Genomic DNA, 26046 nt, shown 5'->3' on the forward strand with positions numbered 1-26046 from the left:
TAGTGCAGCTAGCTTACGTCATGCAACTTACTATAGAAAAGTATTTTTGTACAGAATGCAGGGTACAAGAGTGTTCAATTGACTGAACTTGTGATGAGTGTTCAGAGTGGGATGATAAAAATGGTAGGTTTTGATCTCATTTAGCAGGGCTAGATAGGGACAAAAAATGTAGGGCAGCCGCTAGAGCCGAGACTAAGACAGTGGATAGCAAGACTGTAGATAGTTCTGCCTTCTGATAATCATATGCCTGTTGTATCTACAAATGCCTGCTCCCACTGTCAGCTGTTCCCAGTCTTTTGACTATTCAACCTGCTCCTTTACCCAACTGAACCCAACCTCCTTGCCAGTCTCGAGTTGAAGATTGTGATACTTAATTTTGACATCAAGATGGGATTAATAGTGGACACAGTGACCCAATTAGTCCTAGTGGACAAAGAGGAGAGAAAGTGTCAGTGGAGGAGGCAGCTGTTCATCCCACTGACGCACCTAGGCAAAGGTCACTGGGGTACCCCCATACACCAGCGTTGCCGATAGTTCTGCATACTAAAATCGGCATCTTATAGAAAACGGAATTCATTTTATGGCCCAGGGGTACTTTAAGAAAATAAACCAATCTTATGCAACACCTCATCGATTTATATTCATCATCATTCAACAAAAGTATATATTAGCTATGTATATACACAATTACAACCAAAACAACAATGATATATACATATTAAGTTTATAGATAAACTTTTTAAAACAGAAATTACACAAATATAGGTAGATACGTAACCTACTCAGTTTTATAATCAACATTATAGAACATATAGGCTATATAAATAAAACAAAAATTTATTATTTTTCATCATATATCAGGGTATAAGTATGTATGAGAATATATTTTATTAATTCCAGATTTAATATCCTGTTTTATGCTAATTTCCTTACCGTCACTGAAGGGTTGAACGTTTTCAACGCCTATTAAGTGGAATCTCTTAAAGAATCATTTACACATATATTATGTAATAATAATGTAGTAATAATCATTTTCTACCCAATCTTACATAAAAAGACATTAACTAATTAAAAAAAAAGTATTCAAATTTATTTGAGACGATAAATCAATCCCCTCGAAGAATGCCGAGTTTTTCTCGGCATGAACAAGCAGGCCGATTTTTCTCGGCATTGAAGGTCTGGTTCTCCGCCTGTAGAGTTTTTTCTCGGCAAATCGGGGGGAAATTCGGCATTTCGGCAACGCTGCCATACACATGGGAGCAGTCATATTGGAGGCCCAAGGGAGGTTGATCAGGTCTGCCCACAGGCAGTTACCCCTTCAGTTTAGACCTGTTGCAGCATCCCAGGTCACAACAAAGGATAGCAGTTGGAAAGGCTCCAGACAGAAGTGAGTAGGCTGCCCTTAAGTTCCGAGGCTTCCAGCCCTGAGAAGAGGTGCTGATGGTGCTTTAGTGACGAATCACAGCCACTGAAAAGGACTGTGGCGCCGAGTCCCCCCCCCCCTCCCCCCACAGTGCCTTACAAGAAATTCAGTTTCCCTGCAGCAACCCTCATGTAGTTTCTGGGATTCATCACAACACTTCTATCCAGAAAGTCCAGGTTTTCGTCTGCTCTGAGACATTCTTCATGTATTTGCGGGCACCCAGTAGTGCCCAATGTCAAGAGCAAGCAAGCCCCCAAGAGTGCCTAGTAGCGCCGAAGCCTCTACTGATGCCTGAGCACCATTTAGTGCACCAGCGCCCTTCAGTAACCAGGCGCCCTACAGCACCCAAGAGTTCAGCACACGGACAGACTTTACCTTCCACAGAACACTCGACTTATTCTCTGATGCGTTTTGCATTAAGATGCCAAACGTGTGGCAATAGCTAGCCTTTCGATTCTTGCTGTGGTTACTACAGACCCTTCGCCAGCACCGATTCAATGAAAGCTGACTGACATTGTAAGTTGTCTTAGAAAGAGAGCCTTCTTCTGCTCAGGCCCCGAAGGAGTTGCATCTATCCCGTTTCGTCAGAGAGAGAAGATAAGTAGGTGATATGGATCTGGGATCCTCTCCATCAGCTTTTGCAGCCTTATTGAAGTATACTTGCTGCAGAACTTCCCAGAATTCTTCCAGCTTGCGATCCCAGCCTCCCCAGCTTCGACTTTTTGGGGCTGTCATCCTCTGCTAGGAATGCTCTCAATAAGCTGGACAGTTTGTTCACAGAGAATAGAGTGCAGGGGAAGTCTTGGTTTAGTTATCCTCCCTCCCATCTTGCACACTGGAGGTATTCTATGTATGACACCGGAGAAACTCCCCTACTGAGAGTGGCTGCCTCCTCCCTAGGGAACTTCTCGAGGCTGATCAACTTTTCTCAGAGGTCAGCTTTCGCCGTCGCTAAAGTGATGTTCTACCCTACAGAGCTTGACCACCTTCTAAAGAATCTTTTTAAAATTTTCAAAGCAATATGCTAATTAGATTAGTCGGGGTTGCATTAGCCCAAAAAATAAAAGATTACTCTCTCTACCTGAGGATGTCATGACAGATTGGCTGAATTTCTTTTTATGCACTGAGAAGGGCATCAGGGATGGCTCTCAAGCATTAGCATCTCTCTATGCCTTGGGAGCATTGGGAAAGAGCGAGCTTTGGTGCTCTTTCACCATGAACAGCGTCACGGCTTCACAGAAGTCTGCCCTTTTGCACTCTCCTCTTAATTACCAGCACCTTTTCCCTCGATCCTCAGTTTCGGAAGAAAATCACTCAAGACCTTCTAGCACGTTCATCTAGACACCACAGAACACTTGGCATATTCTCTGATGCGTTTTGCATTAGATGCCAAACGCGGCAACAGCTAGCCTTTCGATTCTCACTGTGGTTGTTATGGACCCTTTGCTAGCACCGATTCAATGACAGCTGACTGACATTTTAAGGCCCCTAAGGAATTGCATTTCTCCCGATTTTGTCAGAGGAAGATAATGAAGAAAGTGATATGGATCAGGGCTCCTCTCCATTAGCCTATGCAGCCTTTTTGAAGTGTACTTGCAGCAGAACTTCCCTGGGTTCTTACAGCTTCCCAGGATTCTTACAACTTGGGACCCCAGCCTCCCCAGCTTTGACTTTTTGGTACTTTCATCCTCTGCTTAGGAATGCTCTCAATGAGCTGGACAGTTTGCTCACAGTGAAGAGAGAGCAGGGGAAGTCTTGATTTAGTTAGCCTCCCTCCCATCTTGTGCCAATATCGGAGGTATTCTTCGTCACAGCTACACAGAAGTCTGCCATTTTATACTCTCCTCTCAATTACCTGCACCTTTTCCCTCAATCTACAGTCAGCGGCATTTCCTCAGTTTCAGAAGAAAATCACTTAACACATTCTAGCACGTTCATCTAGACACCCCAGGGATCCTTCATCTATGAGTACCTTGACCGTTTCTCCCCTTCATCCAGTGCCTTTTCGTGGTAGCAGTACCAGAACCCAGTCTAGAATTAGGACAAACCAGCGATTCTCGTCTCGACCCTTTTTCGTCCATGAGCCAATAGGGAGCTGAATAGTGGATTGTCAGTGCTGAAGAAGGACTACTCTTTAGGGGCCTTCTTTTACACAATTGAAGCAAGATAATGGAAATAAATTTGAAAGTTAGCAAATAAAACTCCGATTCTCCTTAACCTAATTTATTACCTTAATATTACAGAACGAAACTTAATCTTATTCCTAGCTCATCAACCTATCCTCCTGTCCTTATATCTAACTTAGCCTAACTTTAGATTACTTGATATTACCCAATATTACCCCAACCATCTAAGAATCTAACGAAATTCTTTCTCTAATCTCCTAAGTGTTCCACCGCAGAAATGTCCCATGTATTTTAACTAAGCTCCTATGAGCTCTCAAAAGGTCATCTTAAATCCCAGTTAAGTAATTCACTTTCATTCTTTTCCTTATGTTGCTTTTTTCTTGATGTGACCACAGACAGGTTAGGTAAATACACACTAAACAGTTTATCTTGTCTATTTGGGATTTCCCAGCACTGACTTAATGTGTATACACCTTTACTTGAGCCTGTTCATAAAGTGCTGTCAAACCTTTGACATCACAATAATTTTTTTTATGAACCATAGGGTTTTTAAGGGATAGGTTTTTCAATTTCTTCTTCAAATGGATAATCACGGCTTGAGTTGCATCTCCTCCTCCGGCTTGACAACGTTGCTTGATGTGTTTGAGAGGTAATTTCCATTTCCTTCAATATCCGATCTGTTTGGGAAAGAATAAAATCTAATGAGTTCACTAGGTTGAGAAAAATTGGGTAAAAAGAAAGTAATTTGTTATTTTTGCGGTCGGCGCGGGGAAGACAGAAAAAAAAATCATCTTGCAGATCAATTACTATTTTCTTTATTGTGAACAATAATTAGACCCGTGCCCCCTCAATGTTTACAATGTTCGGGAACTCTCACCCTTCTTTTTATATTATTTGCATGATTTCAAATGTGCTTAAATAACAAGTAACTGTCGTATTGAAATTATATGCGCATTGATCAATGAATTTCATGAAACATCGTAACATAGATGTTTTCTCGGCAGTGACAAGAAACCTCTAGTCTAACTTTTGGTCACTTACTTTCCGTGAGAACGACCCCTCGGGTCGGTGCTTTCCAGAAAAGCGATTGTGTCCGGAAGTGCTATGTTGCTGGTATCCCAGATGGTGGTAGAGGCCAACCCAGCAATGATGACCCCTGCTCCGAACACCACAGAAGGACCCCAGTGGTACATGTACCCCTGAAATTAGAAGAATATCCAGTCTGCTTTGTCAGATGAACACGGGCATAACGGTTTCATCAGAAAACAGAAACCATTATTGATTAGATGCACACAAAAAAAACAAATACGCACGTACACAAGGACACACGTTATCTCTCTCTCTCTCTCTCTCTCTCTCTCTCTCTCTCTCTCTGTATATATATATATATATATATATATATATATATATATATCTTTATATATATATATATATATAATATATATATATATATTATATATATATATATATATATATATAAGGAACAAGAGGGGGCGAGTTTTACGATTATAGGACAACTAACAGGACAGCGTTATTAAATTCATTTGGGAAAGTGGTATGGCAAGATTTTGACTGAGAAAACGCGACAGACAGCATAAAAGAAAGACAGATGGGGAGAGAGTACCGTAGATTTATGGGTTTACACAAAGAGATTGTGGATAAATCAGTTTTGAAGGAAATAGTTGTGTGGTAAATGGAAAGGAGATCTTTCCTAGATAGAGACCTCCAAGGGTTTTAACTTTCGTAGAAAGTGACCTCCAAGTGTTTCAACTTTCCTAGATAGTGACCTCCAAGTGTTTTAACTTTCCTAGATAGTGACCTCCAAGTGTTTTAACTTTCCTAGATAGTGACCTCCAAGTGTTTTAACTTTCCTAGATAGTGACCTCCAAGGGTTTTAACTTCCTAGATAGTGACTCAAGGGTTTTAACTTTCCTAGATAGTGACCTCCAAGGGTTTTAACTTTCCTAGATAGTGACCTCCAAGTGTTTTAACTTTCCTAGATAGTGACCTCCAAGGGTTTTAACTTTCGTAGAAAGTGATCCCCGCAGGTTTTAACTCAGCATGTATCCACCTTTTCGGCGTTGTGGATTACTGTAAAAACATAAACAACAGATTTTAAATATCATAAAGTTAATGACCCCCAAGAAATATGTCCTAGATACTGATCCTCAAAATCCCTTAGGGTCACTATCCAGGAAAGTCTGTGTGAGCGTTACGGGCACCTACGAGAGAACGGACAGGGATGATGAGTGGAGGTGAGTGTGAAGTTTGCATGATATAGTAATTTGCTGATGAAAAATAGAAGTCTTTATGGCGGGGGTAGTGTTCGTGTCACAATATGTGGACAGCAAAATAGCTCATTTTTTGTACCTAGGGTTTTATTTATTTATTTATTTATTTTTTTTTACAGATCCAGTAGTAGTAAGATTAAGAAAGCTTTGTACCTGCACAGGCTCTTGCTTTTCAGCGGCTCGTAAGTTACAGATCCGTGACAGATTACAAATTTATACGGAAGGAATGATGGCAGAAGTTATGCTTTGTACAAGGGATGTGGGATGATGAAATGGGTGGCTTTTTTTTTCTTCTTTTTTCTTTTTGTTCGATGGAAAATTGATCTAGTTTGCTGTCTTCAGACGTCATGTCCCCGTAAAAGCGACAAAAAAAAAGTTCGAAGTGAATACTATGGCGTGCAAGAGGAACTGAGAGTAACGAAGACTGAATGAATAAATAATAAATGATAGTTTAGATGAATTATTTGCCCTTGAGTCTTCGAAAAGCCTAACTGCTGTGTGTGTTTTTTTTTTTTTCTGGATATTATCATCACTTTACTTTGTTGCAATATGTAAAACCCTAAAAATAAAAAATTAAAATCTTAAGAAAACGAATTTTCGAACTAACCAGGTACTCTGTGATGAAAGGAGCCAGAGAGGACCCCACTCTGGACATGGTAAAGGAGTAACCAATGCCGCGGGTCCTCACTTCCGTCGGAAAGAGTTCACTCCCGAACAGGTAGAGCACAGCTGAAGATGTGCTGATACAAAAGCGACCAAACAAGGCAAAGGTCATCATTAACCACGTCATATCTGTAAAAATGACATATCTGTAAATCTGACAAATTAGTCTGTCCAAGCATCAGTTTCGGTCATCTGCAGAACCATAAATACCAGCGCATAATGGTCATCTTTTACAATAATGCCCTAATACTAACTCATTCTGATTTCTCCAGTATACCTCGGCTCCTCCAAACAGCAGACCCTTGTGAAGTTAACAGATTTGTGGCATATTCGGTGAATAATGATACAGAGACTACTTTTTAAAAAATTGTTCAATTTTTTCCTATTCCTCATGACTCTTCTACGGCAAGTATATCAACCTGTCTCCTTTGTCAGCGTAATGAATATTGCAGTTGCCTCAGGGGTGTCCCGCTTACCGAGCGACGAAATAGAAAGCTATACTGCCTCTTATTTCAATGAGGTAGATAAAGGTCGAAGATAAAAGGGAAAAAGTAGGCAAAAGTCTGAGGGAAGAAAGATGTTACGCCGCCAACAAGATATAACGCGGTTAAATAAAGAGATAATAGACATAAGTGTTCAATGAAAAATTAATCAGAACATTGCAACAGACTCTTTCAAATGCCTTAGAGATATCAAGAGCCATTTATAAGAAAGGAGCTGTGTTTTAGAAAGTGAGAGTTCAGTGAAGTCTCGAATACTTTACCGTTAAGAAATGTTACAGGCAAACTAATGTTACGGGAAGGATTAGAACGGATATCAGCGAAGGGTTCCAATGATAAGTAAGCAATGGAGCTAAATAATACGTCATTAATCCACGATTACCGAAAACGAATCTTCAATTATCATACCCTTTGGCACAGCAGTAACGCACAAGAGGACGAGTCCCGTCGTCATGAGGCTGACAATCAGAGGAATTTTCCTGCCGAATCTGGACAGAACTGGATATATCAGAATTCGACACGGTAGCTCCATCACTCCCATGAGAGCCAAGTAAGAGAAGATGTGTATCTTGAAATTGCCTCCACTGTACGACAGCCCGTAATACGTCATATCAATGAAGAAGAAGTTCAGGTGCATCACCAAGCTTATGAGGCGTAGCCGAGGAGTTCTGCAAAAGGAAATGACCTCGATCATATGAGCAACTTGGAGGACAATCATAGATGTTAAAAATGCATACAGATATTACTTTGATGGGAAGACATGCAAAGGAAATAACACTGGTTTATTTGAAAAGGGAGGGGGTCATTTGTTCAAGTGATCAAACTTTTTTTTTATGTTAGTCAAGTTATATTTTTTTTTAGCTTAACAAGAAGACGCAGAAAAGCGATCTATTATTCTCTACGTTGGGAGTCCGCTGTCCCCGACTGTCCCTATGAAGACAAATCCCACTCTTCCCCTTACCCTTTCTTGGCCTTGTATCCCCTGAGCCAGGTCTGGGCGAGCGCCTGCCTCTTCCCTGAAGAAGAAACATGTGACATTTCAGGATGAGCAACTCACCTGTACAATATGAAGAGGTCCGAGACTTTCCTCTTGAGGAGAGTCGGCCACGGTTCTCTTGCGTCTTCTAGCTTGACCTTCGGTGCCTGCGGTGACAACAGAGGAAACAAGATTCAGTGATACATCGAATCAATTACATTTTAAGAATCAATCGCGCGGTACCAAGTGAAACGGAATCTATTTTCACTGTCTTGAACACTCTGAGCTACAGATAGCTTTGTTTTACTAATGTTTCTTGAAGTAACTGATTTGCAATGGATATTCCATATATTTCATAAGCCTACTTTATGTTTTTTTTTCTCAAATCGGGTTCCTTCCAAATTTCATATTCCTTTTGTCTTTTATGGAAATCCTTCAGAATTGGAGACGACTTGATTTCTCACTAGGAAGAAGAAAGGCACCGATATGCCAAAAGATAAAGTAAATCCTAACCACTTATAGACTTGTTGTTGAAGATTAGGCCAGCTATATTCCAGCACGGGCTCTTGCTGCTAAAGCAACCGGTAAAAAAAATTCAGCAGAAACTACTATCGATTGTCAGCACACTTGTATAGAAATCTTTCTATTCTCTATTTAGATTCTTAATCCTGATTCCTAGGGTTTCAGATACATACATTGTGAAAAAAGCGTTAGATTTCAAAAAGTTCTTGAACATTTCATATTACTGTCTTTTTTATTTACATATCGTTCTGTATATTTATATATATATATATATATATATATAATATATAGATATATATATATATATATATATATCTTAACTTCTCGATTTCCTCTTGAGATGTTAAAGGGTCATTAAGGCTATCACAAATACATGGGTATTTTGTTTCCAATAAACAGCCGGCAGAACTGGTGGGCAGTAGGCCAGTTTTGATTCATGGATCTAATTCGCAAGCATCGAGTGCCGCACCTCTCACCCATGGCACCTGCTTTTGATGGTTGCTCTTACCATCATTTATAAACAATAAAGGATTTTCGATACACGAAATGAGTAAAAAGAAGAACATGAAAGGGAAGAGGAACACAATATTGTGTTCTTCCTCAGATGAGGCTGACTATTTCAGTTACTCTGGAAAAACAATGAACTGCGCAGCGGGTATTAAGGGAACAGTCAGAAACAGAGTAGATACGAGCATAGTCTAGCTGAAGAGTAGACTGCAAGACCATTGGCACGGAAGAGGACGCCATTACTAAAATGAGGAAAGGTTTGCGATGCGTGTATGAAGTGTACATTACTCTACGCAGTAAAGGCACTGGCAGTGATAAATAAAATGGAGGAGATCTGGAAGAAGTTCAACATCTCAGTGCCAAGATTCACGGCTGGAGTGAGGTAGGGAAAGATTATTGCAAATGAGGCGCTTGCAGAGATGTGGTACGCGGTGAATGTGAACTGAACTGAGATCTCATAGATTGGGATGGTTCGAACACGTGATGGGAAAACGAAGAGGATCATTTATAAAAGTAGTAGATAATATAAGCAGAAGGACGAAGATCAGCAGGAGGGCCTACAAATCATGAGAGGAGGGAATAGAAGAAAATCTGGTTCAGATCGGATCGGATTCAGGGAGTACATTGGTTCTGTAAAAGAAGCCAGATTTCCCACTAAAATAAAGGAGATGATTCTGGCGGACAAAGCAGAATCAGACGTGAAAGCATTCATGGTGACGACAACGACTGAATAAGACAAGAGAAGTCCTTACCGATACCGTCGTGCCCTTCAGGATAAGGATGACCTCCTCGTCGCTCGGGAAGGAGCTTTTGTTCCACCTGGCGGCTCTCTTCAGGACCTGCAGAGCTTCCTTGTACCGACCTCTAACTGCCAGCCAGTGCGGCGATTCGTCCAGGAACCTAAAGCAGATAATACAAAGAACTTGTACGAAATATTTTAATGACTGGATATTTAGAAAAAAAAAAAATCAATTAAAGAAAATGTTTTGTGCCCAACACGATTTCCACTTTTGCCCTATGGTACGACATGTCAACTTCCATAGTTTCTTTTATAAGGTGGTATCATTCCCTGTTGTTTGAAATACGAACCATTCCTAGAACAAACTGATGTATATTGGGCATGATACAATCTAGTACTTAAATGTATCTTACCCAAGGACTAACCATATAGCTCCCCATATATCTTAATGTCTCTATGGAAAGGGATACTTATATTTGACATGGATCATGCGTTACACGTATCTCCTACGCAACCCTGCCAGTTTCTATCACGAAGTATCCACAATACTTCATTAACGTTTTTGTTTACATCTTCACAGCTCCCGTTCAGAGGTCCATCCATCCGCCCCTGCTGGGAAAAAGGTTCAATCTGAATGCATCCAAAATTCTTTACGAACATATCTGTGTATAAAGTGCTTGATCTCATCTTACCAAAGGCCAGGTATTAAGAGAAGGCCGGGGAGGGAGGCGGCTGTTATCATCCACCTCCAGTCTCTTATTAGATAAGCGATGCCACTGAATACAATCACGTACAGTGTCCAGGGAAGGTACAGAAGGATTCCGGCGTTCGGTCTGATCTCAGGAGTGCAGGATTCCATCCCTGTGAGATGAAAGACATGAACTCAGTTTAAAGAAAACATTTTTTTAGTCTATACTTTTTGTGTATTGCAGGATGCAATACAAATTTTTTTTTTTATTACGGCAATAAGTAGTGTTTTGTAAACAAACTTATATAGTACTCCATAGGGACCTGGAATAATCTATTCTCTCTTAGAAATACAAAATCTATGCTTAGTCTGCAATTACCGGAATAATTCAAATAGATTTTGGTTTAATTTATTTAGTCCTTCAAAGGATGCTGGAATATTTAATTTGCGTCTTTATGGCACGACTTCATTTGCTTTACCATTCGATATTCCTAATATTAACATTACAAGTAATTCCTCAAAAATTTCTCTTTCCTCAAGTATACATGTGAACACTTTTCTCATTTATGCTAATGTTACCAGCTATACCATCTCTTTCCTGATCCCGTTTACATTCCAGTCATCTAGCAAAATTATCCTTCTTTCCACTACAAACTTACCTATAAAAAATTCTGACCATCTCTGAAACTCTCTGCCACCTGTTCTGTTTCTGTTCAGATCTTGGACAGCTACTGTCACTATTAAATCCCAGATACTTTGTTGTATCACAAATTTCTCAGTATCGCTACATTTGTTCTCTTATACTCTTGGTGGTGGACGGTTTTCATTAAGATGGCTTTATACCAGTGTGGATCCCTGCATAAAGGCAGCCCGCAAGTGAGGTAGGGAAGTAATGGTAATGAAGGGCTTGATGTGGATAAAGCCTTCTTACCATATTTCTTTCTACCAACCTACACAGTCACTCTGTCCTTTACTGTCGTTCAATTCCAGTTCCACTGAAAGGTACAACATCCACCTTACTCATAAAACAGATCCAGTCCCAAACACATACGATCTTTCCTGGATAGTGACCTCTAACAAAGCTTGGGGGTCTTTGTCTAGGACTAATATTTCTTAGGGGTCTTTATGTTAATATTTAGTCTCTTGTTTATATTTTTGCGTTCATCCCCAACGAGCTCGTACTAAACACGCCGCAAAGGTGGATACATACCGGGTTAAATTAAGTATATCTTAGTTTAACCAGACCACTGAGCTGATTAACAGCTCTCAAAGGGCTGGCCCGAAGAATTAGATATTTTAACGTGGCTAGGACCCGATTGGTTACCCAGCAACGGGACCTACAGCTTATTGTGGGGTCCGAACCACATTATATTGAGTAATGAATTTCTATCACCAGAAACAAATTTCTCTGGTTCCGCGTTGGCCGAGCCAAGAATCGAACTTCGGACCATCGGCTTGGTAGCCGAGTGCGAAATCCACTCGTCCAATGAGGAACTACAGACTGTGTTGAAAACCCCTGGGGGTCACTATCTAGGAAAGACCAGGTACCAACTAAGCCATTTGATGACTTTCACACCAAGAACAGCTGGTATACCACCATGAGGAAGTTAACTAGGCATTTACTGGGTGTATTTCTGCCCAAAAAATGATCCACCCCCACTAGGAACTTTCCTGCATTAATGAGGGTAATAACAACAGTAACAGAATCTATTACCTAAAATGTAAGAGATTTTTACCACCGGAACATGCAAGATTCCTATGAGAAAGCGGCAGGCCAGCACAGCGGGAATATTGGGTAACCATCCAGATATGAGGCTGAGAACGATGAAACCTGCTGTCCCCAAATTAAACATCGTCTTCCTCCCGAACCTAGAAGTGAAATTAATAATGATATCACCCGAGTATACTTCATTGCCTGAATCCAAACTATACTAGGTTTTTTTCCATCTGTCTACCCGCCTGTGGTGTTTGCGTACGGTATCACTGCGTCCCGGGTTTTTGGTACTTACATTCAGCTTACATTCAACAATAATAACAATATCTCATTTCGAATATTAATGGTGTAATTCGCATACAGCAAATTATTAAAACACTTTTCAGTTGCAAATGTACACCCAGATATCCTTTTATTTACCTAAAACTTAAACATAGCGTAAGTATCTAAAGCCCGGGACGCAGTGTTACCATACGCACATACCACAGGCGGTTGGACAGATGGAAAAAAACATTGTATAGTTCACCTTTGCTCTTCTACCGTGGCCGAAACCAGCGGTTAAATTTCTTTCAGAATCTTTTATGTTTCTTAAAAGGCTTTCAAACCAAAGTTACTACTTATATCCAAATATATCTATCATCTAGAGACCAGTACAATACAATATTTAGAAGACTCGTTCATTTTTATTTCAGGAGCGAGTCGACGGGAGAACCAGGGGCCCTTACTTTGACCAGGCACGAAAAAAAAAATAAAAAGTTATAGGAATAGAAAACGGAATCAAGAAAAAAGATGAAATCTACGGATCTCTGGATGAAATTAGCTGAACTGCCAAATATTAGGGTATACTGACTGACCTGTCAGCTAAGTAGCCAATTGTTGGGGAGGCCACCAACACACCAATCATGTACAGGCTCATGTACAGGGCGCGGTAATGTTCCCTGTCGCAGACGAGAACTTGCTGTAAGGTAAAAGAAATGTATAATGTTCCACTAACACAAATATAGACATGTATCTTGGCCTTCGTTTCGTTCTGTACCCCTTAGATAAGAGTTAAATTTCACTAGCGGAATATAACGCTTTTACATCAAAAGTTCATCATACGTTCAGTTAATGTTTGCACATAACAAGTAGTACCTTTTCATGTATATACGCATATGTAAACGTCAGTTATATTGTTCAATTGAAATTAAGACGAGTGGCGCTATAAAGAAAGTCTCAGTTCTATGATTCCTAAGAGGGAATTAATAAGGTTTATAAAAACAAAACTGTCTTTTGTGAAGATAGAAGGAATCGGTAGAGGAGGAAGTTACGTATGAAATGGTAGTGAGTCTGTTTAAGATGGCACCTATAGCGCTGCCAAACACAATTATGGTTAACTATAACTCTAAATCAATAAAAAAAAAAAACTACAAAGGCTAGAGGGCTGCAATTTGGTATGTTTGATTATTGGAAGGTGGATGATAACCATACAAATTTGCAGTCCTGTAGCCTCAGTAGTTTTTAAGATCGGCGGACAGCCATCTCAACCGTTTTCTTTCACAGAAAACTGAAAAGGGCAGACTGCAGTAGGTACCACCTCCGTGTGCTACATCTCACGCTTCTCAATCCAGGTGATACAAGATAAAACAGCCAAAGCGCGATGGCGTAAGAATTTGGACCACTGTCGTTCTACTTGACGTGTTACCAACTCAAGAGTCGCCATCTTGGTTATTTCGTTAATCTTATCAAGAAGTAGTCATCGCCATTTTATTTTCCCCCTCGTCTCAATGACTTCTGTACCTTATGTTGTAAGTTTTGGTTTACCCACCTAATCCTTTTTGCATGAAATTATAAATGGGTAACGATAAACTGGCCAGTTGATTGAAACGAAGAGATAGAGATTGCATGGGACAGCGGAGGGAGTTTCTACCTGAGAGACTACTGGCCTCGTTGTTGTAATACTAAGAATAAACTACAAAAATGTAATGATCGAAAAACACTCCAAAACACATTATATATATATATATATATATATATATATATATATATATATATATATATATATATATATGTGTGTGTGTGTGTGTGTGTGTGTGTGTGTGTGTATGTTCCTTAAACGTACTGTAGAAAGTGAGTGAAACTGAGACCTTCAACAAGTACTACGGAAGTACTTGTCAAAGTCCCTGTTTCACTCACCTCCTGCCGTGGATTTAAGGATATTCTCGACCACGCGTTTCTTCGTGCTACAATGGAAATGCATATATATTATATATATATATATATATATATATATATATTATATATATTATATATATATATATTATCATATATATATATACAATATGTATAGCATCGTCAAACTGACTCATCTTTTTAAAACTGAAAGAACATTCGAGTCTCCGCCAGTCCTTACCTCTGAGGTCAATGTCCTCGTGAATGTGCTGTTGTCGAAGTCCCAGTCAGTACAAGCAACCTCCTCGTACGAGTCCTCTTCGCTTCTGACGTAATAAGTGCAGGGCCTTTGGGACCAAGTTATTTTTGTTTTAGAGGCTTGAACGAAAACGTAATATACAATTCTTTACTTAGCATCGTTCAAAATATAAAATATACTGCCACCTGGTTATTTTTCTTTTTCTTTGAATCATATATTCGGCTGGTGTTCCTCGATGTGGTCAGATTTACAAACAACTGCGTTTTTTTTTTAAGTTTCCGAATCCTTAAGCTCACTTTTATACGACTAAACGCACGGTCCTTTTCTTTGGATCTTGAACAAATTTAAGCATGAGCACGCACACTCATAATTACTGAAAAAAGTCTTTAAAAACAATGGTTGGATTAGCAAAGTGCAACCAAAATTCGGTACATGAGACGACCTGTATCTTCAACAATAAACCAATGCTTAACAGAAAAAATAATTCTGATTATCAAACCTACGAAACATTACAGGTTAATACAACAATTTAAAACGATCCACGAAGCAAAAACTAATGGAAGAACACGATTTATACCTTTGTAGGATGGTGATTTCTTAATGGCTTAAAATCTTTGTGCAAGTTCATGATCATGGCAGGTCTTTCGGATTGTGGCCCCAGTTAGAAAAATGGAAACTGGTGTGTGATTATATTCCGTGTAGTATACTAGTCTTAACGAAAAAAGTCTATATTAAAGGCTTGATATACTAAATACTGTGGGACAGTACTGAAAGTTTTGATCTTTTAATACAAGGTAAGGCTGCTATGGTATATTTGTCATTATTATTATAGAAATGAAGGCAATTTTTCATGTCTGATGTAAAAATGATTTTCCGAGTGAAATCTTTGTTAATGTAAAATATACATAATAATGTGAGGCATAATACTTCCTCACTCTTCGTTTCATGTTTTCGGTAGCGGTTTTTGCTTCTTAGAATAACAGAAAATGCGTCAAACGGTAACTGGCGTGGATTCCCCCATTCAGGCACGGGGTACAATTTGGTCAATTAGGCTTAATACCGTCCCTGAATACTGATATGAAATAAAACTACACTTACAATTTATCTCAGCTCATCTATTACTTTTCCTATCTGTTAAGTTCCCTTTTTTTTATTTATTTACATCCTAAATAAAACTCACACAAAATAATACAGGGTAAACGTTGTGTTTGCTTACCAGATCCTACGTAACCCGCAAAGTAATACAGGGTGTCCATAAAGTCCCAGTACCATTACAAGTATGTATTGCTTGTAATGGTACTGGGACTTTATGGACACCCTGTAGAGCAATGCTTCGTAAGAACACGCGCATTCCCTGACTGACTTGTTTTTATTTTACTTACCATCACCTTCATACATTGCATTATATTATTCAAGTATCCATTCTGTAATGCTAGTTGAATTGAACTGAATATAAGACTAAGGCCAAAAACCAAGAACTGGGACCTATGAGGTCATTCAGCGCTGAAACGTTAATTGACAGTAAAAGGTTTAAAAGGTGTAACAGGAAGAAAACTTCGCAGTTGCACAAGGAATCAATTATTAGGCGAGGGTGGAAAGTCTATTGGGAGAAAGAGAATATGAAAGGAGGCACAGTAAGAGGAACGAAAGGGGTTGCAGCTTGGGGCTGCTGGTACGCAGCAAAGAACCTTCAGAAATGCCTACAATGCACCGCATGAGGTACACTGACGGTACTACCCCCCAACGTTTCTCTATGTGATATGACAGAAATAGGAAGGAGCGTTTCTAATATAAAAGTTACTTCTGGAGTTATACGATGAAACGTTTCTATTGCACGTTTTACATATGGTCTATTAAATCAGGGGTCTCTGAACTTGTTATAATTATAGTACGAGGCCACATTATATGTTTTGCATATCTCTGCGGGCCGCGGGGAAAAAAATAAGAAATGTCAGTTTCATATACCTAATTATCTTGAACTTAGTAAAACAAATGGAATCATTCAAAACAAAAAGTTATCGGTATTAATAGAAATAGACCAAAACTATACATGCCTTTATTCTTGAGAGAGATGTTTCATCACATTCAGGATGACATGGGCCATTTAGTAGCCATTTGTTTATTATATTCGTGTTGAAACAGACTTGCTGGTGTCCAAAAAATATGGGCCGGTGGCCACACCCAACCCGCCACATGATTTCTTCCAGGCCGAAGCTAATATTCAAGACTTCAGTGAGATTTGGGGAAAAAAATCAATATCATCCATCATATCAATGTGCTTGCATAAAAATAAAGGCAGGTATAATTTTGGTATACCTAGGGATGGTATTGGTTTTTTCTTTCAAAATCTCACTCAAGTCAAGTTTTGAACATTAGCTGCGGGCTGGATCCGACAGCACGCGGGCCATATTTTGGAAACCCTTGCAAGTCTTTGAACTCGAACATAATCAACAGATGACCATGAAATAACCCATTTCATCCTAAATACGACGAAACATCTCTCTCATCTGCTCTAACACAAAAGGAGCGTGTTGACTCACGTATCAGTTGAATTACTCTCGACAGCTCTAGGGTCATCTTGACTAGACCGACACGTGTAGGGTTGTCTAGGTACCACGAAAACTCCGGCCATAGCGTGCGCAGAGGGTAAGGCCGATGCTGGAGGAAGAGAGAAGGTGATGAGAAATAACCACATGCCCGGAATGGGCGGGGAATACTTTACTATTGTTATTGTCAATAAGAGTTAAAAAAAAAAAAAAAAAAAAAAAAAAAAAAACATGAAGTGAAATTTTTTGTCTTTGTTTTCTTTGTGCTACACTATAGCTCCTGTATATAACTACAATAGAAACAAAAATTCCACTTCATCCATATTTTCTCCTGTTTTAAACTGGAAGGTGAACGTTCGTCAACTTATCATTATTATTATTATTATTATTATTATTATTATTATTATTATTATTATTATTATTATTATTTTATTATTATTTAAGGTTTCGGCTGCATTTAATTTATATAGTTTTCTTTATCTTTCTAATAACCGATTTTTCAGGGTTACTGCATTCTACCAGTGACTCATCGATGTTTGTCATTCGTAGACAGGAAAGCAATTACAAAAAACGTCGCCGTGCATAAAAGGCAGCAGACCACATGAAAAGACACCAGTCTTTAATGAGCCACTTCACTGTGACCTATGCTGCTCTCCTCGCTGTGCCCTTTGTTGGATTGTATAAGTCTGTCAGAATGCCACATACCCTTGTAAAGCGATGAGGAAGAAGATTATGCTGGACAAGGAGTCCCCTCTTCAGGATGCTCCTTCCTCTTCTGCAGTAGCCGTCCAGTACCAGGGCTCTTTGTCCTCTGTTTCTGCTTCTTCTGCTGACTGAGATCCCTGTCAGTTGGCCCCTTCATCAAACTGCCGAAAAAAGCTACTTGCCTCCGTCAATGTCAGTGACACGTTTCACAATGTCATTGAAAAGTGCCTCTGTAGCCCTGGTGAAATTTCTGGACGGTCTTGGATTTTCAGTGACCAATTCTTGCGTCAAGTTGTCATAGTATCCTTTCTTCCGTCTGCGTGGGAAGTAAGGCCAGACCCGACAACCTCTTGGCTTTCTACGGTTCTTGCGTTTTCATTACTCCAGGCACCTTAGGACTTTTAACTGCAACATGGCATCATGAAAATCCAAAATGCATTTTACTAATTCAGGGTCATGTTGGTTCTCAGGTATGAGGTGTAGCAAATCCATCTCCTCCATGTTCTTGCTCAGTCTGTGACTGCAACGAGAATGATCGGTGACAAGTTCACCTGGCACTTTATATATGGTGGCAGCCATAGTCACAACACAGTTGCAATGCTATTCCGCATGTCGCCATGACATAACTACAACACAATTGAATCGCCATGCCTTTATGCAGTGTGCCATCCTATCGCAAATGCCAAAAGAGGGCGTGGCTTAAATCATCAGCGACACACAAGTATGATTACGTATATATGTAATCTCATCTCGACATGCGCAATGCTGTTGCTGTGGCTAATTGCGTAGGACGCCATGGTGTCGTAATCAGCTGGCAATGATCCACAAAACCAGCCGTTACTACGAGCGCGGTCTTGAATAGGCAATGCGTGAGTCGAAAATTAGGATACGTAGAAATGTGAAGAGAATTCCAAAGCTCAGTAGCAGATGGGAGAGAAACAGTCGAGAAACCGTAGAACAAAATGTGAGAAGAGACTGCTGGGCAGGTATAATAAGAAGTTCCTATATAATAAAAGAGGCAGGGATGATTGATTGATACGTGTAAACTGGCGTCCCAACGACTAGTTTATGACAGATAGCTTACATATGGCAGAGATAGAGAAGTGGTAGCTGCCCTTGATTCAAATCTATCGAGGGGAGGCAAAGATTAAACACCCCAAATGTGTAGACTCCAAACAGGAAGGAATAAGTCCAACGTAAAGTTTTCATAACCGGGATATAAAAAAAGAAAACTTTTCATATGTCAACAAACCTCACAATTATTTAGAAGTAGATTTAGCCATAGGAACTACTTGGTCCCTCTATGATCACTTTGGAATAAGACGAAAACTGAATGTTGACAGAAGTCTGAGATTCAATCGCATTTTCACACAAAAATGGTTGGGGGAAGACAGAGAAATAGGCAGTAACTTCCTCAGTGGCATTGGCCTTGAGTAGGTTACTGATCGGAGTTCATAGATGACGGAAGAATAGAATATAGGATTTAGGCCAGCGGTTCTCAACCTTTTTTTTACCCATGGACCATTTTTCCTCTGAATATTTTTTTTTTTCAGTGGACCGCCATAGCCATTCCATGTGGAAAAATGAGGTTATTCTATTTTTCACTAATAAGAGTGTAAAGGAACTATAAAAAGAATTAAAGAAGTAGTAAATGATTATGTTTTATTTTGAAGGAAAACTAATTTAATGCAGATAAATTGATTTAACGATTAAATTCTATTCAGCATTTATGTAAACTTGTAAATAATTCATAATAAAACATTTTAAGATAAGTGAGTCATTAAGAAAAAATGCAGATTCGTTCAATGAGATCCCTGTGGTTGATGCTTCTCAGCGAGTTTCATTATATTCTGTTCTATCGATGTCAATGATATTCGAAGATCGCGCTTTTTCACAATGTCGAGTCTATTACTTGTTTGTTTGTATGGTGTTTTTACGTTGCATGGAACCTGTGGTTATTCAGCAACGGGACCAACGGCTTTACGTGACTTCCGAACCGCGTCGAGAGTCAACTTTTATCACCGTAAATACTCATCTCTGATCCCTCACCAACGGAATGGTCGAAAAATCGAACTCGCGGTCACCGATGTGGCACATGATGACCATACCAACTACGCCACTGAGGCGCTGTCGAGTCTATTACGAAATTTTGATAATATATGAAAAACACGACTAAATATTGATTCACTCAGGTAAGATGATGGAAAAGATATAACGTAGAGCTGTGCTTTATCCCAGAGTAATGGGTACTTTCTAGCAGTGTCATTTGTTTTCCATAAATTATGCTTTCCCTCTGAATTTGCGTGCAATATTCTATCACTTTGTGATTCAATGAGAGTCTCCTGTAAAGCAACGTCTACATTGGCAGCTTAATTATAAAAAAAATCCCACCCAAATTGGTATATCCATCATTAGTAGATTACTAAACGGAGCTTGCATATTTTCATGCAAATTTTCCAAATATTCACCATATGGTGCTATGTTATCATCGTGCAAATCGCTGCTAATCGACTTCTGATATCAATTTTACAGTTTTCTCAGAAAAGCAGTAATAGCACCTTTACTGGATACAAGATCAGACATTTTTCCTTGGGGATGTTTATTAAGTAAATTTATTTTTTTTCAAATATATCTGATAAGCAAGCAGTTCTTCTAGAAGCTGGGTGCTAGCCAGAAGTAAGACAACAGAGTTCCAAAGTGCAATAAAACGATGAGGACAATTTCCCGTTGCTAACCACCTCACCTCAGTATGCATTACAAGGCGTTCTATCTCTTCTCCATTTTCTCTGCAGAATTCACGAAAGATGCGATCTCGAAGAGAGTTTTATATAATATGGGTAACCACTATTATCACAACACTACGGGGAAGATGCAGACGCCCTCCCAAATTGCTATCCAACTAAGTGTTGACGGTGTATCACACACTGTTCGCGAAACACTTCAGGGACAGCCTATCTCAGGACTGTAGTACCTAAAATCTTTGTATCTGCAGTCACGGAATTGGATCCAACTATGAACTTTACGGAACACGAATGAATCCCAGGGGAGCTTAGTGGGACAATTGGGGCTACAGCAAATGCACCTTTTTGGTCCTGAACTCCTTTCAACCCTCAAGGTAAAATAGATAGATTATAATCTCTCTTTGAGCTTTGTCAGAGAGAGAGAGAGAGAGAGAGAGAGAGAGAGAGAGAGAGAGAGAGAGAGAGAAAAGGTAGATATTCATCATGAAAACAAATATCTAAGGTCGCTGCCTGCTATATGCCACTGAGTAGCTGGGTCAAAAGGAAATCTAAAGAATAAATAAATAAATAAATAAAAAATAAAGCGAATGTGTGAAACAAACATGTCAATATGAAATTGTAAAAAATCCTGATTATCAAAAAAGATCATTCAACCAGATCTGATGCTTTATTGTAGGGAAGGCATTGGTGGTAACCTTAAATTTACGACACTGTAAAAGGTCAATTTTCTTCCTTACTTGATTACCATAACAATTCAAAACCACATGACTATTTCTACTTTTAGTATTTCAATGTGGCGTCGATTACTGTAGAAATTCCATTCTTAGTCATAACAACCGTTCTGAAGTAGAATTGCTCTACGGACCACTAATATATCACCGTGGACCCCCAATTCCTTATTTTTTTTTTTTTCTAAGAACCCCAGTAATGTTACATGGACCGCCAGGGTCCATGTGGACCCCGGTTGAGAACCTCTTGATTTAGGCCAAAAGCCAAGCATTGGGACCTATGAGGTCATTCAATGCTGAAACGGAAAGTGAGAGTTGAAAGGTTTAACCTCGCAATTGCAATATGAGAGAATTGTTAGAAGGTGGAAGTTCCTCGTTGGACGAGTGGTTTTCGCGCTTGACTACCAATATGGTGGTCCGAAGTTCGATTCTCAGCCCGGCCAACGCGGAATCAGAGGATTTTATTTCTGGTGATAGAAATTCATTTCTCGATATAATGTGGTTCGGATCCCACAATAAGCTGTAGGTCCCGTTGCTAGGTGACCAATTGGTTCCTAGCCACGCAAAAATATCTGATCCTTCGGGCCAGCCCTTGGAGAGCTGTTAATTACTAGCTCAGTGGTCTGGTAAAACTAAAATATACTTAGGAGAGAGTGAAAAGTAAAATGGAAGAAAGACAATATGAACGGAGGAGCAGTAAAAATGTTAATCAGCTCAGTGGTCTGGTTAAACTAAGACATACTTAACTTAGCTTATCCCATAAAAGGCTGGTCTGTTCAATGCTACAGTAAATGTCTCCCAATTAATAATCAAAAAAAAAGAAAAAAACACCATCGAAAAGACCCAGGAAGTCGGCAGGTGATCATACCCATTCCCGTAGTAACGGTTTGGAGGATATTCCATTTCCCGGCGCCAATCCTAGAAAGGAGGACGTCCACTTGGTTGACAGCCATCTCAACTACTAAAGATCTAGAGGCGCCGAGGAAGCCACAGATGATGGATGGCATTGCTCTCGTTAAAATCGCACCATGATCAGTCATATAATGAGGTCATTTAGGGCCCAGGAGACCAGGCTGCCTCAAGTACTCACTGGGATATGATGCTGAATTGCACATCGATAATAAAGAGCGACGCTACTTCGTGAGTGAGCATTTCGTGTAGGTTATATGCAGTGAGCCTCTAAGAGATTTTTATGTTATATTAAAATTATATATATATATATATATATATATATATATATATATATATTTCTTCTATATATATATATATATATATATATATAGTATTAATATATATATATATATACAATATATAAATATATATAATATATATATAATTTATATATATATAAATATATATATATAGACTATATATATAATATATGATATATATAGATATATATATATATATATAATATATATATCATTACTATATATATAAACACTGCAGCCCCGAATAGTGGCATATATTTTATTACATCGTATTGGAATACTCAAGTTATTCAAGAAAAATGTCGAGAAAACCTCATCAAGTTTTCTTAACATAAACAAATACATGAAAATATTTTTATCTAAGTTTAAATTGCGTTTTTATTAAAATACAAACCAGGATTTTATTTTTTTACTTTCCGGTTCATTTTCATAAAAGTGCCTTTTACAATGATTTTTAAATACCTATTTCATACTTATTTTTAGTTTTGACAGAAATCGTAACCGATCTTATGATGGTAGCTAACGAAATTGAAAGTGATATGCTGCCGAGCCAAAGACAGTTTGAAAAATCAATAGAGTTATTCACTTCTTCTACCGAGTCAAAGAGGGTATGAAAAATCCAAATATTTTCATAAAAACCATGAGATACTGGGATAGGTCACCGTAGGGTCACTAGAGGTCACTGCTGACCTATTAATCATGTAAGGTTGTATTGTCACCGGGATTGAGTAACATTGCAAAGTATCAAGTCCACCGGACGAAAGGAAAAGGTCGAAAATTGAGTTACAAGTTTTGACCTAAACAGATGCAGAAGTCAAGTTAAATAAAAGAATGTAAAAGAATACAAGGTTTTAGGATAATTGTTACTACTCATACGGAGAACAATCACGAAAGACAAATCTATAAAGCAACCGAAGAGGCAGCAAACTTCATGCAAATGCCTGGCCTTAAAAAAGCAATTAGAGTAACGAAAAAATAAATAAAACAGATCAAGGTAATCTAACATTTACAGACATTTTTATTCAAGAACGTAATGACATTCACACAAACGGTACTCTGCGTTTTATAGTAATAGTAAAGCTTTTCTTTGATTAACGCTTATCAGCATTAAACATCGTTCCACTTTGAGAAGTATGACAGGCTCTCTTCTACGTCACAGAATAAACATCCAGAAAGTCTCCTCTACAGTTTTATATATATAGCTGATTGGATGAAAATCCTACAGTACTGGGAAAGGTGGCAACAAGGAACCTTACCAGGTGTGGATGCTAATGATCTGTGAAACGAGTAACGTACACTAACGCAGGCCACAGGTAGCCTATAGTAAATTCACATTAACCGTGCATTTGATCTCTAGGCCAATCCCTTACGGTGCTCCTGATTGGCTGTTGATAAGCCAATCACAGGGCTGGAAATTCTCAGTCTTTCTCGAGAGTTCACATAAGCAGGATGTATGTTCCACCTCTCCTAAGGGATACGTCTTTCAAAAGTATCCCTCAGGAGAGGTGGAACACACATACAGCCTATGTGAACTCTCGAGAGAGACTGAGAGTTTCCAGCCCTGTGACTGGCTTATCAACAGCCAATCAGGAGCGTCGTAAGGGACTGGCTTAGACATCAAATGCACAGTTGATGTGAATCTACTATAGTAAGAATGACATAGTTTCTCGGGCAAAGTTTTCCCTACCTCGTTTGGAATGGATCGCAATATAGAATTTAGGCCAAGCACTGGGACCTGTGAGGTCATTCAGGGCAGAAAGGATAATTAAGAGGTTCGAAAGGTGTAACAGGATGAAAACCTCAAAGCAGTTGCACTATGAAACAATTGTTAGGAGAGGGTGAATAGCAAGATTGAAGAAAGATAACATGAATGGAGGTACGGTAAAAGGAATGACAGGAGTTGCAGCTTGGGGTCGAAGGGACACTGCAAAGAACCTAAGTAATGCCTACAGTGCACCCCGTGAGGCCCTCCTCAGCGTGTCTTGATTACTAGGGCATCATATATTTGATTTTTAGATGTCTAAAAAGTAGAATTTTGTACTGGTTTTGTCTGTCCGTCCGCACTATATCTGTCCGCCCTCAGATCATAAAAACTACTGAGGCTAGAGAGCTGCAAATTGGTATGTTGATTGTTCACCCACCAATCACCAAACATACCAAATTGCAGCCATCTAGCCTCAGTAGTTTTTATTTTATTTAAGGTTAAAATTTGCTTTTATTTGCATTAGACTAAGAAGAATTCACATCACCAATGCGTCCTCCAAATTCTGCAAGCGCCTCAGTGACGTGGTCGGTTTGGTCTTGGACTACACCTCGGTGGCCGCGAGTTCGATTCTCGGGCATTCCATTGAGGAGTCAGAGATGTGTACTTCTGGTGACAGAAGTTCACTCTCGACGTGGTTCGGAAGTCACGTAAGGCCGTTAGTTCCGTTGCTGAATAACCACTGGTTCCATGCAACGTAAAAAACACCATACAAACCAATTGCTGCATCTATCAGTTTGTGCCTAGAACGGAGAACAATTCCTCCAATTATTGGGAAATAATTTGCTCAGTATTGATGCTCTCAAGATTACCAAAAAATGATAAAACAAAACGAGAGTTCGAGGGCACGCATTAAATGCCTGGATTATAAAGGGTCAATGACCGACCGTCAGTTGAAGTATTTTCCCAGAGTCGCTTGTGGTAAAACTTCTTCCGTTGGGTATTTCCTTCATTTTTTTTATTCTGGGCTTTGCGATATTCCGAAGACTTATAAGAGTACTAGGTACTCGAAAAAAGATAGGAGATTTAAACATACGTTTTCATGGCAGTCCATTTAGTTTCTTCTTCTTCTTCTTTTGCGTAAAACGACGTATGTAGTTCTGATACTTTCCTTCGGCACTTTCCAGAGAATACTTCACGATCTAACCAATCAACTGGTCGTATCTTCTTTATTTTTTTTTTTTAATCCATCCTCGCCTTTACTCTCTGTGGAATGTAGTATAGGTATCCCACTGCCACTGAATTCTTTCTTTCCGTACAGGTTCAGCTTTTGGTTTCTGTAAATTTCTTAATGATTTTACAAGAAGTAGAAACATGCACAAGAACCTATGAAAAGTCTTCAGCAAAATCATGGCGAGTATGAGTCTACTGAAAGAGAAAATAAAGATTACAAGAACCTCATGGAATGAATCAACTAAAACGAGGAAACTGGTAGAAAAAAAAAACCTAATTAGCAGGAGTGAACAATGGAGTTGGTCAGCAATTCACTTGTATATGAAACTAGAAAGTGACAGATGTTTTAACTGACACTGGAAGTGAGGAAAAGAAATTACAGTTCGAAATGTGGCAGTAATAAAAAAAAAATCTTACCTCCAACAAATTTTTTTAATTTTTTTCATCAATACAAGTAAAATTGGCCAAACAAGTACATTATGCAACAGATCAAATGGGTAATAATTAGAATTATGGCCCTAATTTCAATTTTTACGAATGAATTGTTAGTTTTGGTTGGTATACCGCTGTAAGCCCTTTTGGATACTATAAAATGCACTCAGATGATTCCTTTAACCCCAA

The 26046-nt window shown here is 39.1% G+C and overlaps 1 protein-coding gene across 2 annotated transcripts; it reads right to left on the reverse strand.

Annotated features, from left to right (window-relative positions):
- Positions 1-3636: 3636 nt before the first annotated feature.
- On the reverse strand, positions 3637-22298 carry LOC135195815 (organic cation transporter protein-like). 2 transcript variants are annotated; one of them, XM_064222301.1, is made up of 12 exons: positions 22148-22298; positions 17100-17217; positions 14542-14647; positions 13004-13107; positions 12150-12304; positions 10440-10608; positions 9761-9908; positions 8061-8146; positions 7412-7671; positions 6448-6632; positions 4591-4748; positions 3637-4226 (listed from the first exon to the last, which is right to left on the reverse strand). In XM_064222301.1, the coding sequence occupies exons 1-12, from the start codon at positions 22284-22286 to the stop codon at positions 4139-4141; spliced, it is 1716 nt and encodes a 571-aa protein (XP_064078371.1). In that variant the 5' UTR covers positions 22287-22298; the 3' UTR covers positions 3637-4138. The 2 variants fall into 2 exon arrangements, with proteins under 2 accessions (XP_064078371.1, XP_064078372.1); XM_064222302.1 differs by lacking the exon at positions 17100-17217 and having other exon boundaries at positions 22148-22239.
- Positions 22299-26046: the final 3748 nt, after the last annotated feature.

The sequence above is a fragment of the Macrobrachium nipponense genome, chromosome 16 (assembly GCF_015104395.2).
Source record: "Macrobrachium nipponense isolate FS-2020 chromosome 16, ASM1510439v2, whole genome shotgun sequence".
Taxonomy (NCBI): domain Eukaryota; kingdom Metazoa; phylum Arthropoda; class Malacostraca; order Decapoda; family Palaemonidae; genus Macrobrachium; species Macrobrachium nipponense.

Bases quoted from the DNA above. Each gene is read 5' to 3' on its own strand.
- LOC135195815 (XM_064222301.1), bottom strand. From the start codon at position 22,286: ATGCCATCCATCATCTGTGGCTTCCTCGGCGCCTCTAGATCTTTAGTA. The intron at 14,648-17,099 runs GTGAGTCAACAC...TTGGTCCCAAAG, and splicing joins GAGAGTAATTCAACTGATAC to GCCCTGCACTTATTACGTCA. The intron at 6,633-7,411 runs GTATGATAATTG...TCATTTTTACAG, and splicing joins CGTTACTGCTGTGCCAAAGG to ATATGACGTGGTTAATGATG.